At 42.5% G+C, this 19,805-nt stretch overlaps 1 protein-coding gene across 5 annotated transcripts in view; it reads left to right on the top strand.

The window, feature by feature from the left end:
• The window catches only part of LOC128752236 (SH3 and multiple ankyrin repeat domains protein 2-like), a 145,977-nt gene that overhangs the window by 104,455 nt on the left and 21,717 nt on the right, over positions 1-19,805 (top strand). For 4 of the 5 annotated variants that reach the window (XM_053853225.1, XM_053853226.1, XM_053853228.1 and 1 more), the window contains 4 exons: positions 6,995-7,119; positions 13,965-14,100; positions 15,215-15,295; positions 18,126-18,149. In XM_053853225.1, coding sequence (XP_053709200.1) covers positions 6,995-7,119; positions 13,965-14,100; positions 15,215-15,295; positions 18,126-18,149 — 366 coding nt within the window. The remainder of the gene's footprint in view (positions 1-6,994; positions 7,120-13,964; positions 14,101-15,214; positions 15,296-18,125; positions 18,150-19,805) is intronic. The other variant, XM_053853227.1, reaches the window with a different exon arrangement.

The raw sequence follows: 19,805 nt of genomic DNA, 5'->3' as shown, positions 1-19,805 counted from the left end.
AAACCACTTCTGATGGTTTATTATGACCCCCTCCCCAGGGCCACACACACACAGACCCCTGCAGAGAAACACACACTCAGGCGGAGACAAACACACACCCACCCACTGTTCTTTAGGCTGTCTGATATTGCACCGCAACACCAGATTGGCTCCTAAAAATAGCCAGTTGGAGCTGCTGCATTGGTTTCTATGACGATTTTAGCGATGTCATAATCCACGTTTACATTCTCCAACCGCTGGATTGGAGGACGGGGGAAAAAATTGTTCTTGCAATGGTGACACATAGTTACGGCCACACATGTACTTAGCGCTGTCACCCCGGGGAACTGACCCGGCATGCACACACATGGGCGCACGCTGATGCTTGAGCTGTCACACAAGCTCACGTCCTCGCTCTCACTCACTGGCTTTCTCATGCACATTTTGACTCCGCCAGCAGATATAAAAAAGTTCATCTTGTCACCGCGATATTCGATTCACCTTCCCAACAGGCACTTTATTTTCATGTTTGGCCCTGTTTTTTTTTAACTCTGTAACTGACCGACGAGAACCCGCAACAGGCCCATTAGTTCACATCAGATCCCTTCAAGAGCAGTGAATGGCTGACCTTGAGTAGCAGCATAGCACAACAACATCACTGCAAACAGAAATAAAGTGACCTCTACCTAGTTGGCAAAGCATCGAGCGAGTCTCCTTAGTTGCTCAAGTTCAGGGAAATAAGCTCGCCTGCAATTGCCTTGTGATTTCAACTTTCAAAATGAATCACAAAAAACAAAACACGTTAGAAATACGTGCCGTTTTCGCCTATTGAAATGTTTTTGTATATTTCTTATCCCTTAAATAAAATGAAAAATGTTTTGTTCTCAGTAGAAAACCTTCACATATTCATGACATATACTCAAAATATTGAGATAGTGCATCCATTTATTGGGGAAAAATGTGATGTTACACTGTAAACAGAACATTCATGAAATTGCAGACAAAAATTCAGGTTAAAAAACAAAACTTCTGGATAGATGCAGCCAAGTGTTCGCTTCTGTGTACCAATTCAATTTAGATATGATTAAATGTGATTTAAAATTCATAATAAAAGTTGGCTCATTTTAAAGGAGTCATACCTCCAATTTAAAAAAGAATCTTTTTTTGCCCTTTTTGTGGCAGCAAAATTCATCATTGCACAGCCAAAAAGCTACTCAGATACAGCCTTGTCTACGGCTCTCCTGAATTTGCATTAGGTGAAGATAAAAAGTGATTTTAAATGCCACTTCAAAGCTAATTTAAAACTAGGCAATCCCACAACATGCAGCGTCATCAGCTCCATTTCTTTTAATTCCCTTTATTTCTTTGTTTAAGCCCCATTAACTGTCAGTAGTGTAACGGAATGTGACTTGCTTTGCTCACTTTGTCTGTTTTCATTTCTTTAATCTTGATTTGGCCCTGTTTTTCCAGCTTCACATGTTGTGTTTACACCAAAATATACTGACAGGCAGCATGTTTTCATGAACCATTTGCTGGGTGAAATATTAAAAATACTTTCATTGCCGTGACCTGTGAAGCCTGACGTTTACGTTGGGTTCATTGAGGCTTTGTGTGTCTCACATTTGCTGTCTCATCACCATGTGTGACCGCCTGCCGTTATTCTTGACATGATCAATGACCTCCCAAGCTGCATCTTTCAGGGGAGCTCAGTCTCAATTGTCCAGTTGCTGCGATGATCTCTGCAGCCCTCTGTCTGTCATCAAGACTTTGATTTACTGACGTGTCGTCGAAGCCTCAAACAGAACTGAAGTGTACGGACTCCTTCGAGTGGGTCAGCAAACCTCTCAAAGGATTTAATGATCACAGATGTCAAGGGTGGCCAGGCTTCAGTTATTAAATCCTCCAACTGAGGATTTTCTTGACGACTGGAATGGTGTCGGAGCTTTCCTAGCAAGGATGACTTACTGCAGTTTGAGTCTGTATCGCCTGATAACTCCAGAATCTACTGTTTTTGTGAGGTTGGTTGTGTGTTTTTTCCGTGTTTGGTATCTGTGGTTTTGGTCCATACATGTGTACAATAAGAATGCAACAAGTATCAGTTGAATACATGGCATTGCTCATCCGCCTGACTTGTATTGGAAAATTTTCCTTTTCACTACTGGTCCTGATAACATTGACAATCCGAGGACTTGTGTTATTATTATGTATTATTATTATTTTATTGGAAGTTTATTGTATTAAAAACATCAACTTAAGTCAGCATGTTCATTAATTTGTGAGTTGTTTCTGTGATTTGTTTTAATTCCGCTTTGAAAAGCAACAAGAGTTTGAGGAGAAAAAAAGAGTGAAAAAATCATTAGAGCTAAAGGATTTGTAGATTGATGCGGTATCATTATTCCAGCCCTTTGTATCGATAAAACACTTAAGTGGCCGCAGGCACTTCCTAAACCAGTGCACTTAGGCTGGTGGGAGTGTGAGTCCTGTGGCGTAATTTGCAGCCACATACAGGACTGAGGCTGTGAAATCATCGACCAAAGTAGAGACCGATGCTTTCATGGCTGCTGACCAAACTTCTGTGAGAGAAAGAGCGAGCGCCAACTAGTCCATGTTGATGATATGATGATGTGTGTCAGGTGATTTTATAGGTTGTCCATTTGGTCTTTCAAGTCAAGCCCACGTGAGTCTGGTGTGTCTGGAAGAAAGTCACATCCCATGTCCCTCTGAGTTAGAGATGAAGGCGCTAGTATAAAAAACAATGCTATTAGTTTAAGATCTAATTTATTCATTCATTTCTAGTGTTGGGTAGATGAGGTTTTATGACACAATGTTGAAGGATTGATGAGGTTTCATGAAACAGTGTCCTGATTTTCAGATGCCATCAGATGGCGCTGTCTGCTGTATTGGATTTGAATAACTAACTCAATGTTCAACCATCAAATAATTTCTAAACTAAGAGCATCATCTAGTGGTTTCACTGTTTCATCAATCCTGCAATACTGTTTCATGATACCTCGACCAGTCACAACTGGTGCCTATCCCAGGTTGGCCCGTGTTTTGGCAGGAATCTGGCAGGATGATGCGTATCCCAATACACGAGTGACGCTATGATATAGCATGATATATTGCGATACTGAAAGTAAGCAATATATTAGATCTCCAACAAGTAATCCAAAAGTTTATTGAGTAACTGCAGACTATATGAGTGCCTGTTGGTGTATTGTGTTGACCATATATTTCAACCAACAGAGCACATCACATGGTGCTGAAGGTCGAATCAGTTGCTGCCAACCACTCGTCGGAAGCTTCAGTCAACTCAAAAATGCAGACAGTTATAATCATTCATTTAATAAATATTTCTATAATTGACTTAAAATATTGATCCAGTATTGCGCCATCGAGTATTGCGATGTTTGAGTGAATCGACATTTTCTTACATCCCTAATGCCTTGTACATAGGGCAGGCAGCTACTGCAGTATGACTGCAGGGTTTCTCCCTGCACTCTAGTTTCCTCCCAGTGTCTAAAAACAGGTTGTTGTTGCTGTCCCCAAATGGTTGAGATTAGGATGTTATACTCTCAGTTGTGATAGGAGCTGCTTTATGTTGCTGAGCTGATGGTCAGCGCTGTTGGAAGGTTTCAGCTCCGCCCCTTACTGTCTGTGCTGTACGTGTGTGCATGCAACCAAGTCTATTTCAAAACATTATGTGCGCAAGTGTCAATCGGCAGCACACTGCTATACAGTCGAAAACATATACATGTAGATACATATACATATACAGTTTAAAAAAGATGAAGTTTAATGAAACACCAAGAAGCTTCACATTGCAACATATTAATCATGACATCAACCAATGTTTATCCCTCAAAACATCCACGGTAGGAACACTCACCCCTGGATTCCAAGGGTGTCCAGTTTGGTGGTGCGGTCAAGCCACATGTTTTCCACCAGGCTGATCATGATGATGAAAAATAAAGTGGATCCGGGAAATTTTCCCAGTAAAAATGAGCTGCAAGGAGGCTTAAAATCACAACTTACAGCGTCACCATGACGACGGAGCTGCCGGCACACACACATGACAGAGGGTCTCACTTGAAACTTGTCACCATGTACAGCCAAGAAAGTGATCAAATAGAGAGCAAACGTGAGACATGGGTCGGACAGTTTGGACAATGCTTTGCTGGTGCTGTACCGTTCCGTGTTTACGTAGAGACACTGGGAGCTGTCCGGACACACGTGCAGACACACACTGATAAAAGACACTTGAAAGTCGATGCCACAAAAGAGGAAAGCAATCCAATAGGGAATCAACATGTGAGGCTTGGGTCGGACCTTCCAAATAAACGGTCTCACCTCGCACATTGTGGATGTGTGAGACGGTGAGTGAGAACCAGAGAGTGTGTCTGAGTTGTTGGCAGCTTTGTGTCCACTTACGAGAGAAACTACAAATAAAGAAGTCGTGTTCATATTTCCATTGAGGTAAACTGTTGCCGTGATTGTGAAGTGAAATTCTTTGCTGGAGCACATGTGCAAGGCGGGGTGCAGTTTTTGTCAAAGCCTCAACAATACAGAGCCTGAATCCTCAATTCAAAACAAGCTAAAAATGATGTCATTTCTCGCCACAATATTCCACTCAGGTTTGATGAATCAAATAGTGGCCACAAGTGTTGTGTGGCTTGCACGCCCGAAAACCTTTGCATGCTCTATTGATACAGCGTTTTGTGCTCGTTGTGTTTGTGAGTAGAAACCTTCAGTAAATCAGCTGCACATGTAAATTACAAAAATGTTTTTACTTTACATCCTACTTCATTCCCTGAGCTGAGGCATCATGATAAAATGCGTGTAAAATGCGTCACAGAATGAATGAGTTGTGCATGCTCAGTACTTCACTGCACCATTGGATGGAGGATGGATATGTTTGGCCTTTGACAGGATCTGACTGAACTGTACTCTCAATCAACGCAGAAATTCAAATGTACTTAAGACTCACCAGTTTGGGTTCAGTAGATGTCAGGCTGTTATTACCAGACTAAACCAGGCTGTCGTCCCCAGATAGGGTCGGGCCAAACAAAACAAGGATGAGGGGTCACGATGAGGGTTGATGGAAACAGGCAGGTGATGTGTGTGGATTTACAAACAGGATGTTAATAAACTGATAGAGAATGTGAGAACGAGGAGAGTTGAAATACTGCTCAGGGATAAATATGTGTCACAACAAAACAACATGAAGTGACTTAGATCTTGTATAACTATGGTGATCGCGTAGTGAGCATCATGATATAACGTGCGGAGCATTTCACACCACTCAGGCATGCAGTGCTTCATGTCTATCAAGGTCGTATTGTGTTGTGGTTCGATAACAGACCCTGAAAGAGGTGTATGATTCCGTCAAAACTAGGACGACGATCAACTTACATTTTTATAAGAGATAAGGATTCTCTCCGGCGACGTGATGTTGTGTGGCTGTCGGCCTTTAAATAGCAGTATTTCTTTTAAAAATCCGAATGCATACCATTCTAAAGTGCTTCCTTCTACTCACCAAATGATAAGGCTTGTTCCATCCTACCAATTCTTTTCAAGTTTTACGTAACAAACAAGTCGACAGAAGAACTAAATCTTAACCTAAAGAAGTATTTTTTGTTAAGTTATGAGTTAAGTTCAGTTAAGAGATGGCGAACATTTTTGTGATCCATATTTTTTGTATATTGCACTAGAAGCATATCTGTTTTCTTTGTATGTTCCCCTGCAATGCCACCTGGGAGAACCAGGAGAAAAAGTCATTCAAGTTGATGAGTCACACCATGGAGGTGTGGGAAAGAGTGGTTGAGTCCAGGCTAGGAGAAGAAGTCAGCCTCAGTGAGCAGCAGTATGGTTTCATGTCCAGAAAGAGCACAACAGATCCTTTGTTTGCTCTGAGGATGCTGATCGAGAAGTACAGAGAAGGTCAGCTGGTGTTGCACTGTGTCTTTGTGGATCTGGAGGGAGCCTGTGACAGGGCGCCTATAGAGAATGTGTGGTATTGCATGAGGAGGTTTGGTGCATCAGAGAGGCGTGTGAGGGTGGTGCAGGACATGTATGAGGACAGTGAGACAGTGGTGAGGTGTTCTGTGGGAGCGATTGGGAGTGGATTCGAGGTGAGAGTAGGAGTCGCACCTTCAGCTCTTAGCCCATTGTTGTTTGCCACTCTATGGAGGGACTGACTCATGACATTAGGGAGGAGCTGTTTGCTGATGATAAAGTTATTTGTTGTGAGAGTGAAGATGAGTTGGAGAAGCTGCAGAGATGAGGAATGAAGCTCAGTAGAAGCAAGACAGAATACATAAAGAAGAGAGAGGCAGAGAAGATGAGGGACTAGAGGAAGTGAAAACAGATGAGTTTAGGCTTCAGTCATACTGAGTGATGGACAGAGATTTAAAGAGGTGAAGAGGAGAGTGCAGCCAGGACAGGATGGGGCAGGTGGAGACTGCAGTCAGGTGAGATCTGGAGTGAAAAGGAAGCTCTGTAGGAGAGTAGTGAGACCTGCCGTGATGAATGCTTTAAAAACAGCAGCTCTGGCACAAGGACAGGAGTCAGAGTTCAAAGAGTCTGAGCTAAAGATGCAGTTGCTTTTACTGGGAGTGGCTAGGAAGGACAAGATTAGAAAGGAGTAGAGCAGAGGGACATCTTAATGGAGGCAAAGTTATGGAGGTCAGACTCAGGTGGTTTAGACATGTGGACAAGAGAGAAATGTTGGGTGAGGAAAGTTAGAAATGGACGCACGAAAATGAGGGCGACAACCACTGAGGCTCATGGCTGTGATAGAGGAGGATATGAAGAGGATAGGTAGGGGTGACTAGGACTGGGGATGATAAAGGGGGTTGGAGGGCTTGAATGTGGCATTCGTAGTGTGAATGATAGATGTATTGATTTATGGCTTAGAGGTTGAATTGGTGAGAAAGTGACTGCTACAGTTTTTTTTATTGTTTTGTTATGCAACATTATTTTAAAATGTGTTTTGCTTTATCTGTGTGCTTTGCAGCCGACACGCCCATCGAGGAGTTCACTCCCACGCCGGCGTTTCCTGCTCTACAATACCTGGAGTCAGTGGATGAGGGGGGCGTGGCCTGGCAGGCGGGTCTCCGGACGGGGGATTTCCTCATTGAGGTGAGATCTGTGACTTTGACTTTTGAAACCTTTTGTGAATATTTGAAATTTCAAGACTATTACAAAGCCGTTGAAGCGTAAGGGTTTGTGTACTAATAGAAGTGCAAATGCATGTGCTCATGTGGTGCTGGATGAACAACAGCCTCTGGTGTGTGTGATGAAGCTCTGCCACTGTTGAGGTGTCCACGTGTTTGTGGCATTGAGATGGTTCCCAAATAATCCCATATTAGGACTGTCTAAGGTGCTTATCTGAGTGGGAGGGCATTAGACTGGCTTCTTTTTTTGTGTCTCGTAGATGAAAGGCAAAACTGTTGCATACATACAGAAATTATATTGACTTTATGGAGGACTGGAAAGAGCCAGTGAGAATGTGGATGTGCCCCGTCTGAGCTTGTGAAATATTGTGAGCCAGAGTTGGAACAGAGGGTCGATGAAAGGGCATGGAGGCGAGGTCTTTTAAAACAACATCTGTAGGAAGCCTTAACACAAAAAAGTTTCAAACTGAATGAAGAAACGGTGTGTGTCTGTGGATGTGTGTGTAAAAAGCACTTATTCTCTTATATAACCCTTGACTTAGGCAGGGAGATTGTGAGACCACTGCAACATGCAAATGCATCTGCTTAGCTTTTTCCCCAGGTGTGTGTTTGCCTGCCTGTGTGTGTGTGCGTGTGTGTGTGTGTGTGCGTGTGTGTGTGTGTGTCATAGCTGTCAGTTGTTCAGTGAACCGGCAGTCAGACCTCAAAAGTCTCACCCTCTAAAAGCAACTCGCTCTGCATCTTCAATCTCCTTCTCCAGAACCTCAAGATCTAAAATCTCCTGCTCCGCAACGTGTTTGGTACCCTTTTTTTTGCCTGATCGCTCCATCCTTAATGCGACACTTGTGTGTGGAGCCTGCAGAACCACCCGCTTGTGTGTCTGAATACTTTGTGTTTCTGATTTGTTTGGGGTTTTTTTAATCGGTTGTTTTACACCACATGAAGCACCCTTGTTGTCATCTTCATCATGGAAGTCCCTTCAGCTGTTTACTCGCATCATCTTCTCTGCTGTGGATTTTCACAAACACGCTGATCCTCAGAGGAGGCGCAGCAACGTCACATGACCTTTAGTCTTAAAATAACAGAGGAAGCATCATTTTCTATAAATAATTTATTTATCACAGCCGTCTGAGCCCACGCTGTTACTACTGCTGCTCCACTGCTGCAGCGTCGCCGCCGATGTTGTGCTGGTGCTGCTCCTAGTGACAATTTTACAGATGAGGATGGGAGCAGTAGTAAAGACTGGGGCACGCATCACCACGGCGGTTGGTTAAGGCCGTACTGAGCATCAATGCTTTGGCTTGGAGAAAGACTGGGTTCCTTATCACTGTGGTTTTCAACCTTTTTCAAGACACGGCACACTTGGTTCATTGAAAATATCCTGAGGGTCACAACCAAATTGTGCTTAAAGTCCTATAAAAGTCCTTTTAATTTGTGGAAAATGTAGCTATTGACATGCAGCTATTTTGGCATGATATTGTTAAAAAATGTCTCCATAAAGGGGTGGGAAATATGGCAAAAATATACCATGATTTATATTTATTTTAAATTAATATTTCGATTTTATCACAATGTCTTTTGCATCCTTTTATCGTAGTTTTGGGGGATATTGAGACATATCTTCATACAACAATGATTCTTTCTCTCTGCACCTTTTGGAGCACTTTTGTTTAGTTCTGCATTTAGTTTTTAGCCAACTTTTAAACCACAGAGCAAGCTTTGACAGTCGACAAGGGTCAATAAAGTTTTGAAGGGAGACACCACACTAGCCGTTAGCTCTGCGGCGCAGACTGTCTGTTGCGTCGCAGGTCCAACAAGGAGCAATCCACCATTCTGTCGTGAAGGTGTTTGGTCAAGTTAGAGGCTCGAAGACGTGCATTTGACCGCCTTCTTCGCTGTAAGTGTGTGTGGGAAGAGGAGCATTGCGCGCAACACTGCAAGCTGCTAGTCATGGAATGAGTGTATAGAAAGAATGCGATCGAATCCCTGTAATGGACAAACTGGGTGAAACTGGACTGGTTATATCAAATAAATAGTTATGAAGATCATTAGAGGTGGCGATGTGCCTTAGAAAGGAGAGGAATGAAGGTAAGCCGCAGTAAGACAGAATACATGCGTGTGAATGAGAGGGAGGCAAGTGGACAGTTGAAGTTACAGGATGCAGAGATAAAGATGGTGCAGGATTTTATGTACTTCGGCTCCACTGTCCAGGGCAATGGAGAGTGTGAGAAAGAGGTGAAGAAGCGGGTGCAGGCAGGATGGTTTCATCCTGCCTGACACTTGGAGAAAAGTGTCAGGTGTGATGTGTGACAAAAGGGTGTCGGCAAGGATGAAAGGGAAAGTGTCCAAAAGGGAGGTGAGGCCAGCAATGTTGTATGGTTTGGAAACAGTGGCACTGAGGAAAAGACAGGAGGCAGAGCTGGAGGGAGCAGAGATGAAGATGCTGAGCTTCTCTCTGGGAGTGAGCAGGATGATGATAGGATCAGAGGGACAGCACATGTGCTCAGGTGTTTAGGAGACAAAGTCAGAGAGGCTAGATGGAGATGGTTTGGACATGTACAGAGGAGAGAGAGCCAGGACATTGGTACTGGGTTTGTAGGTTTGAGAGAAGAGGAAGCAGAGGACAGGGTGAGATGGAGGAAGATGATCCGCTGTGGCCACCACTGAAGGGAGAAGCTGAAAGAGAAAGAAGAAGATGAAGATGATATTGACCTCTGGCTTTGAGTCTTGTCTGCTTCATGTTAGTGACGATGAGCGTGGAATAATTCACACCCTAATGATGATGGCCGAGGGTTGTGATAAGGATGGTGCGTGATCAGCAGCTGAAAGTGCAAACCGCAGAATGAGCAGATATTATAGGTTACGTCTTGCAAAAGGGAAACACGCTTTCATGTTTACAGTTGAGACCCATTAATGCAGTGCTTCTCTATTATTTTCTGTCGACGAGAAGAAGTAAACCTTTTGCGTTTACTGAGGCAACTCTCCGCCACCTCTTTAAATATTATCATTTGTCTATAAAAGTATTATAAGTACACCTCAGCATTGCGTTGTACATGAAGTGCATCAATTTGCCCGAAATTAAAAAAAGAAAACCATGAGTGGATGTGCAATTACACTATTCTAGTTCGGCAAAAAGGTGTGTTCCAAGGTCACATGTGCCCCCACATCCCCCACACTGTTTGAGAAGGACTGCATGAAGTTGTCGTGGTGGATGTGAAGTTGGTGCAGGAGGTGGCTGAGCGCTTGTGTGGGTGGAGCTGATAATGTCAGTGAAGACGGTCTCTGTGGTTATTTTGGTGGAGATGAAGGTGGCGGTGACATTTAAAAGAAGCCAATGATGAAGCGGCACTGATAGGTGCTACGATGTTGCTGCTAATAAAGACGTTAATCTCGGCGGCTGCCAGCGGTAATGTTCTTGGATGATACTGCAATGATTACGGTGAGTGTTGATGAAGGCAGTGGTAGTTTGAATGATGTTAGTAATAACAGTGGTGATGATGATTTTGACTCAGGATGCACTGATGCTAGTGTTTTCCAAAACATGTAGTACACATTTAACATTATTACACATACAACATTCCACACTATGTTTTTCTTGTACTTGGGTGACAGTCACAAGTTTCACTGCAGTACAAGACAAATTTTACAAAGTTGCCATAAACTAACATTCTAAAACTGCCTGTTGCTGTAAAGCGGCATCAGTTTCGTTATATCAGTGACCATTTTACGACGACTGAAGCCTGCTATCAGGCCGATGATACAGCCCTAAATTTGACAGAAAGTTGAGGACTTGAGTATTGGAGGTGTTGTTAAAGACACATGCACAGACAAGCACCACCCCTTTTTCTCTGCATGACAAAAGTGCCCTTGTTTCTGTCTCTATATTCTTAGGAAAAAAAGTTACTCTCTCTTTCTTTTCAATTTCACGCAATTATTATTATCGTCATAACAAGAATGCAAGTGTTTTCACAATGGCCACCCCTTTTTTTCTGGCTTGGGCACCTGCCCTCCTAAAGCGCCTCTGGCGCTGATCAATAAAGACGGCTGTGTTCCTGCTTGTGACAATGATGGAGGATTTTCGTGATCACGCTCAGCAGAGCGGTGATTGATTGTGCTGTGGATGAATGGAGGTGGAGAAAATAGTGACCCACTTCTGACGACACCTCTGCAACTTGGCCTGGGTTCAGTGAATTGCTGTGACTAAAACCCCGGGTTGGAAGTCACTTCCGCCTTTACAAGTGAATGGCGAGGTCTGCCCCCTCCCTCCAAGTGCTGATCACACTCTCGGCAGTGCTCCCACCGCAAGCTGGAAATCACACAGAACCTGTTGCCCGGCAACCACAGCTTTGAGTGTTTTGCTTTCTACAGCGATTTTGCAGATTTTTTTTTTCACTTTGAAGGTGTGATGACGATAGTGAAGGAGCATCGAAGTTTTTTTCTGCTTCCACCTGCTTCCAACACAGTGGAAGTGGAGTGGACATGAATGTTGCTTTAGTGATCTCCTATATCCTTTCTACCTTTAGAGTGTCCATAAGTAGCTTGTGTGTATATATTTACACAAGCGTCTCTCAGTAGACACAGACTTTGTCAATTCGTCCCAAGTCTGTATCGCCAGCTTTTCTGTTCTGAAGGTAGGAAACACTGACTTTGTCGTCATCAAGCCTCTAGGGTTAAGCTAGTCGGGTAGTGCACTTCAGCTCATGTGGAAGACTCATTTGTACCAAAGCTTACCACATGATGTTCTTTCCTCACTGAGCCAGCTATTTACTAAAGAGCACTGGACCTTTCTGCAACTCTACTGTTCTGATATTGACAAATGGGGGTTTGTTCTGTCTGGCTGCTGTTTGTGTATCTGTGTCAGGACGCTGAGGAGGCCCCGGCTGTGTGTTCCAATTTAAAACCAGATCCAAATTTCCAAATCTTACAGAGTCGCTAAGACATTTGATTTCAGTTCATAATGATGCCGGTCTCGCTCATACAGCAGTTCGAGCAGTGACAGATCGTTCATTGAATCTTCTCTTTTTTTTTTCAATGTGGATATGAAGTAATAGATTCTTCCTGGCAAAGTCGGCCTGACAGTGACACGCTGTAGCCAGGTTCAGTGGCATCTGCACAAGGGGTTTTGCAAGGCTGGATTATTATTTTTCCTGTTGGAAAGCAGCCTTGTCATACATTGGAATCAAACCTGAGTCATCAAAAAAAAAAGCAAACTCCATGTCCCTGCAGCTCTTCATGCTGACATGACACACACACTCAGATTTAAACACAGTCTTTCACTTAAAAAGCTGCTTATTTGTATTTGCAAATCCCAGTGTCTGTAATTTTGTGACAGAAGTGGGATCAGCTGACCTGGCTGCTGTCTGACTGGCTAGATTAGAGGCATGTTATTACATGCTCTGCTGTGATTGGTTAGCTTATGAGTCATTAATCGGATTAACATCTGTCAGTGGATTTTTCTCTGCTTGTGCAGTCTGAGTGTGACATTGAGTGTACATGCATTTGTGCTCTATTGATTATTAAACTACAATCCATCCACCCAGCTATCTTAACTTTTTATTAAAGCAACAAAGCTAGCATCACAATAGTTTGACTCTGCAGAACAACATACTTTCTGTTTGTATTTGAGTTAGTTTCTACTTCTGTTCTTTGCTTTCACATCCTTGGAGATATTCTTCAAGATGACCTGCAACCCAGCAAACAACAAAAATGTCTGTTAAGGTTCTTTGTTGTTATGTAACACTAAGAAAGACAGAGGCTTATATAAGTCAGAGTGTGCGTGCGTGCATGCGTGCATGTGCGTCTGAATGCGTTGAGGCAGCGTGAGGACACTATAAAACAGATGTAAATGTTTGCAGTGTAACCCAACCTTTTGAGGCACTCTGTCTTTTCTCCTGCTTCCTTCCTCATTTCCTTACCTTCATCTTTAATACGCCTTCGCCGCCTTTCATCCTCCCCTCATTCAATTCTTCACCTCTCTTTAACATTATTCATTCTTCAGTTATTATAATGAGATTACTTTGAATCCCTAATATTTCAGGGGAGAGTCATTTAGCAAAGTGATGGAATAATACTGTTGAATGGTTGCACCTGACCATCGAAAGAATATGGTCCATAGCGCAAACTAAAAACGATGCTTCTTCCTTCAGCAAAAACAGAGCTACACCTCTTCTCTGTGAAGAAATAAAGTCTGTTCATCCAACTCCAACTAAAATGCATAGCTTTGGTTTATTTTGTTTGCATGGCTGTAGAAGTGATTAGATTGCTGTGTTAGTTTGTCCTTTTGGCCGGAATAAATTACGTTTTCAGTTTGCTAGTTAAAACTGGATTTTTCAGTTTTATACCTTGAAATAAACTCTACAATGAAATGAATATGTGATGTGAGAAAGTGAGATGATGAATCTAAACTATTCAATGTATTCACAACAAAAAAATTTCCCTCCTGAACTTTTATCATTCTGTTTTTCTGTTAGCTTTTAGCTGGTGTGGTAAAGCTGAGCAGCCCGAGTGGTCTTGCCATGCTTGCTTACTTTGGCATATACACTTTCCAACTAGCCAGCTGGCCACTTTCTATTTTCAAACTTAATACACACGCAACATCTCCCCCTCTAAACCTGTTCGACAACAGCGCTTCCCTGTATGTGTTGATGCAGCTGCATGGGTTTTGGCAATGCTTGAAAGATAAGGGGTTAAAACTACTAGGTCTGCTCAGAATGTCATCTTCCTATTTTGTGGTCTGGTGATGTCATCTTTATCATCTGATGATGATAATGTTACTGAGTAAAGTTACTGACTAGCTGTGCGACCCGGCAGGTGAACCAGGAGAACGTGGTGAAGGTGGGTCACAGGCAGGTGGTCAACATGATTCGTCAGGGGGGGAACAGGCTGCTCATCAAGGTGGTGACAGTGAGTCGGAACCTGGACCCGGACGACACCGCACGCAAAAAAGGTATGAGGAACCACAATAGCATTTTATGAATACTTATTTTTGGTTTCTGAATGCTTTGCCATTCTTATGACACGAGCCTATGATGATATCTATACCTTTCTGCATGTTTAAAAAGATGCATTATTTCAGTAAATATTAATATCTTGGGGTTATATTGAATTACATTCAACCACGTTTGCGTGTCTGTTTACAAAACTTTATATACAAGCTTTGTTTAGTTTTGAAATATATATATATTTATTTAAAAAACGTGGCTTGTTTTTGAGTTGTTGTTTTAGTCCTGAGAGACACCTTGATTCATTAGGATACAAAGAAAATAAAAAATAAATAAAAGTGCATCAACTTCCTGTCCTAACTGTCCCAGCAGCCATACATCATGGCAGCTCTCACCACTGTCCTATAGAGCTTCCCTTTCACTCAGATTCTTCGGTCCTGCCCATCTCTCCCAACTCTACTTTACCCTCACTGCAGCTCTCTATGTCATCAGCAAACATCATAGCCTGTTGATTCTCTATCAACATCCTAAGACCGAACACCAGATCTGTGGTGCTGTTTCTGGGCATGAAACCATACTGCTGCTCAGTGATACTGGCCTCTCCACTACGCCACTCTGTTCCACACCTTCATGGTGTCACTCATCAACTTGATACCTCAATAGTTCCTACAGTACTCAGAAGCCCCTTGGGTCTTGTCAGAAAGCTACTGCTTGTTCTCCTACACACTTATGCACCTCCATTGGGATATTGTCAGGCCAACTGACCCTCCCACCCTTCATCCTACTAACAGCTTCCCTCACGTCCACCTTGCTAATCCTCAACTACTGGTCTACTTTCTCACTGTTATCTGGCCTCCTTTCGCTCTCATTCCCTTCATTCATCAGTTCCCTGAAGTGCTCCATGTTCCTCTCACACTCTCTTATTGCATTCAGTAAAGATCTAAATCAGCTTGTAATCTGTGCCTGTTAAAGTTTTGTTCATGCTTTCAAGAGGAAATAAGCTAATTTTGATCACTAACTTAAAAAAAAACCAAAGACTTACAAATGGCTTTCACTCAGCTGCTGTTTCTGCTTTGCTGTGCCTTTTTTATGATGGATTTTTAAAATGTGTATCTGCAGCCCCTCCCCCACCAAAGCGAGCCCCCACCACAGCCCTGTCCATGCGGTCCAAGTCGATGACATCAGAATTGGAGGAACTAGGTAAGACCTGTGCGGGTTACATTCCCGGGAGTCACTTGGTGATGTAGCTGTCTAACCTTGCGACTCTCTGTCCTCTGGCATTGTGGTCCAAGTGGACAAAGGTGAGCAGCGTCGCCAGTTTTCATTGCATTAGTGCCTCTTTGCTGCTCTGCATGAAGCTTTGACAGAACTTCTGCCAGGGGCTGCTGCTGCTGCTGCAAGCTGACATGCTCATCAGCTGATATTTGATCTGAAATTCCACCAGATCGGATTTCACCTTGTTATTTTCTAGATCCCCTTTTGTCCAAAGGCAGTGACTGATCGTCATCGGCAGAGATGGTCTGACGTCATTGGAATAAGTGTTCACCGATGTTGGGTCGAGAAGGGCAGAATCAGTAGCAGATCTGGTGGAATTTTCAGGGACGTATTGGTTGCTTGTATTGACAAAGGCAAAATGATTCTTGTGCCTGTTGCAAGACTGCATTTGAATCTCTACACCTGGTACTAGTGAAATGCAAGAAAGCATGGATGCAAGTCTGTTAGTGTAGCAGGTCGTGGTGGGTAGATGAGGTATCATGAAACAGTATTGCAGGGTTGATGAAACACTGTCTTAATTTTCACAGCCCACTAGGTGACACTCTTGGTTCAGAAATGATGTGAGGTGTCATTGAGTTAGTTGTTCACATCTTCTGTTAGTTGGTGGCCTCTGAAAATCACGAAACCTCGTCAAACCTTCAATACTGTATCATAAAACCTCATCAACCCATCACTAGTAGCAGGTATGAAATGTTTTTTGAGAGCCAGATGCTGCAGGGAAGTCACAAGTGCAGTCCCTGCTAGTCTGCAAGAAGACACACTGGACAACTTAATGTTCATTTAGCACCTTTGCCCTCCAATCCAAACTTTGATTTCTGAATTTCGTTTCTACTACATGTTCATGCAGGTGCAGACTGATTCTCACTGCTTCCATTTTCTTTTCAAATCGAGTGTCTTATGAGCAGTAGATGAACACCAGTACATTTGTACTTAACTGGTGTTATATTTTTGAGCAAATTCTACTGTGTCTTGGTGACATTTGCGACACCAACGCTGAGCAGTTTAAAAAAATCCTGGCAGAAACCCTGCAGTCGTTTATTGAAGTGACTGAGCAGCTTATGTCTGGGTGTGTTTTCTTTACATCTCACTGCTGTATCACAGGCTGAAGCTCCACCAGACGCAGGGTGAATGTCACTCAGATCAGAAGCTACAGGAGAGAGTGATGTTGATCCTCCACCTCAACTCTCTCTCATGAATCATTTTGGAGGTGTCTGAAACTGAGACTTTTTGTATTGTTTCAAAGTCTAGCTTTGTTTAGTCTTCAAAAAGTTTTGAAAATGTGAATGGAACTAAGTTGCAAAAGCTGGAGTGAGGTGTGAAATTTAAAGATGTTAATGTAGTATTATAGTTTAATTTGCAGTAAACTAATGCTCGGAGTTTGGACAGTTGGCATTTTTCACCAAAGGTAGTGTGAAATTTTGAAATGAAATCCCTTGTAGTGGAGTAGTGTTTGAGCTAAGTACTTTTTTCTGAAGTTATACTGTTTATACTGAAGTAAGAAAGTTGAGTGCTCTGTTCACCACTGAGCTTACACAGAGTTCCTACACTGACAATGATATTTTGTTTTAGATGATACATTAATTCACTTACGGTGAGAATTATTAATAAGTACCTTTAGTGCACGATCATTGACTTAGATTGTCGATGTATGGGTATTGGTGCCAGCTTGGGAAAAAAAAAATCGGTTTACATTCATAAACCTCAAGTCATACCGGAAAAGTATTGTTAATACAGTTTCATCTTTGAGACAATAGCAAAGATTTTTAAAAAAAGTTGAAACAGTTGGCTTGCTCATGAATATTACATTTAGGTCAACGCAAGCAAGGACACTGTGGTGGGTCACACTTGAGAGCCTTGAAAAGTCAGTGTTACTGTCAGTCACCGTCTTGTTGCATGATCAGGAAGTCTGGTTCTGGGGCGGTCACTTGAGCCAGTGGAGGTGTTGGGGGACGGGAGGATGACAGCCAAGCCATCCCACCCTTGTCAAGAGACTCTTACATCACAGTCACTTTCACCTGAGACAGGCCTAGATGCTCCTCTGTCCTTTGGTCATTCACTTCAGGCTCACAAATCGAGCAAATTCCTTTCTTTGCTTTGTAAAGTGCATTTGAGTACCCTAGAAAAGCAATGACAGTACGATGTATTATTATTACTATTATTATTATTATACGTGATTGGACTGATCTTAGGGCTTTCATCTGTTTGGTGTGTCGGAGATGCTGAATCACCGTGACACACATGTGACATGGCGAGAGTAGGTCACCTTTGTCCTGTTGGCAAAGAAAGTTTGGAAACACCTCTTTAACCAACAGATAACTGGCACGGCACGACAGAGTTGGCACCAGTCGAAGTGCCACTTCACGGCTAACAGCAGATTTCAAATGAGTGCGTTCAAGCTCTCAGCCTGGTGTGAGGTTATTTCCTTCCAGACTTAATGACCATAATGACTATTCAGCTTCTTTGTGCACTGTGACTTGGCATTGATCTTCAGCCTTACTTAGAGGAATAATGGAACACCATTAACACAACAACCGTCCAGTTCAGTATACCCTTGAAATACAACGGAAAAAAGGCTCATTCGTGTGGATTACCAAAGAGGTGAAACTTGTTAATCAGTGGTTGGATTCATATCCAAAGACACATTCATTAACACTGCACAGGGAGCAGAAAGCAACAGCACAAGTTTGGGGATCGTAGTTCCGAAACAGTATCGATGTTGTGTGTTTTAAGAATGTATCTGTGTCGCCCCCTGTAGCTACGATGAGGAAAAAGAGAGGTGGTAAGTTCCCAGCGGCATGCGAACATCCCGTCACTTATATCCGCTTCTAGTCTCAGCTGAAACACCTCTGCATGAGTCACGTGGCGCTAGTGCATGTGTGAATGTGATTGTCATGTTTCGTATTTACAGTTTCACTTTTTTAACAAGATGAACAAAATGTTGTGGAATTAAAAGTCCCCCAACTCTTAACGCTCATCTACACTTCCATGCAACAAACAATGTTGTTTAAATGGAGGTGGTCACTGGTCTGAGCAACATGTAGGAATCCATTCATCCAAAACTGCTCGCATTTCTATCCCTTCACTGTAAAGCAAACTAACTGGATTCTGTTCATTGTGTCGTGGCATAATAAATCATCTCTTAATACCTCAACATTTTAACAACTTCCCTTTTACAATTTGTTGATGCAAACACAAAACTTTTTATTCCATTAATTTTTACAAATGTTATTACAAAATGTATTTTGTTTTTTTTAACATGAGTAATGATTCACACAATGACATTTTAAAGTAGAAATAAAATTCCAATCCATCTCTCTTCTATTGCTTATCCTGGGTCGCAAGGGGGACCTACTCCTGGGGGAATACCAGGGTCGTCCCAGGACAACCTCATGTCTCCTGGGGTTGCTCCGGTGCCTCTGTCCCTGATGGACATTCTCAGTGTTCCACCCTGGGGAGGTATCTTAGTACGATACCTGAACCTCCTCAACTGGCATGTGTAGGAGTTGAGGTCTCATTCATGGTTTTGTTCGCTCACCACCCAAAATACGTGGCCACAGGTGGGATTACGAACATAGATTACTGAAATCAATACATTTGCCTTTTGGCTCTGCTCTGTCTTCACCAGGACAGATCGATTGCTTCAGTCTGAGCCCTCATAACAGAAGACACGGATGGTGTTCTTTCCCTTACTTCAATTATCATAGCTGCATAATAATTGTTTTATATGCATCTTATAAGTATTTTCTAAACGTGATATTTATTATCCTGTCTCAGTATTCTGTTATCAAACACTTTTGTAGTACATGCATAAGTGAATAAGAATATACATTTTCTAAATGTATGTACAAAATGGTGTTTTTCTTACAAACATGCGAAAGTTAAGGTGAATTCCAATTCCTTAATCTTTCACCTTAGCCCTCAATAACTAAATGTTAAGGGCTATGTGGAACTTAGAAATGTAGATACGTCCACAGACTGTGTGGGCCAGCGTTGTGCAAAAGCAGTGTTCAGTCTGACAATTCAGAAGATGAAGAAGAAGACTGTCGAAAGACAGCAAAGTAAAAGTAAAATGGGCTAAATTAATACAATGTTTTTCGTGATAATTATATCGCCATTAACAAAGGAAATGCTTACATTTGTAGCTCGCGTTCTTGGCCTCTTTGGATGCCATTTTATATTAGCTGAAAATATGTCGCTCCTCAACTTCCTGAGAATCGAGGACTGCGTATTGAGGAAGCAATTGGAACCCACGCTTAATGTTATAGTACCTAATATTAGTGTGTGCTGGCAGGTCCATACGATAGTCAGGAGTGTGTTTCTAACATGCCTGTAAACCATAATAAATGGTCTAGGTAGATTATTCAAGTTAATCTTTGTGTTTGCAGGACCATATCTTGAGTGTAAAACTGTGGTGGAACCACTAGCTTGTGACAAG

This window comes from Synchiropus splendidus, chromosome 1, assembly GCF_027744825.2.
Source record: "Synchiropus splendidus isolate RoL2022-P1 chromosome 1, RoL_Sspl_1.0, whole genome shotgun sequence".
Classification (NCBI taxonomy): domain Eukaryota; kingdom Metazoa; phylum Chordata; class Actinopteri; order Syngnathiformes; family Callionymidae; genus Synchiropus; species Synchiropus splendidus.
The sequence above is the reverse complement of the archived record's forward strand: the minus strand, read 5'-3'. Positions and strand labels throughout refer to the sequence as shown.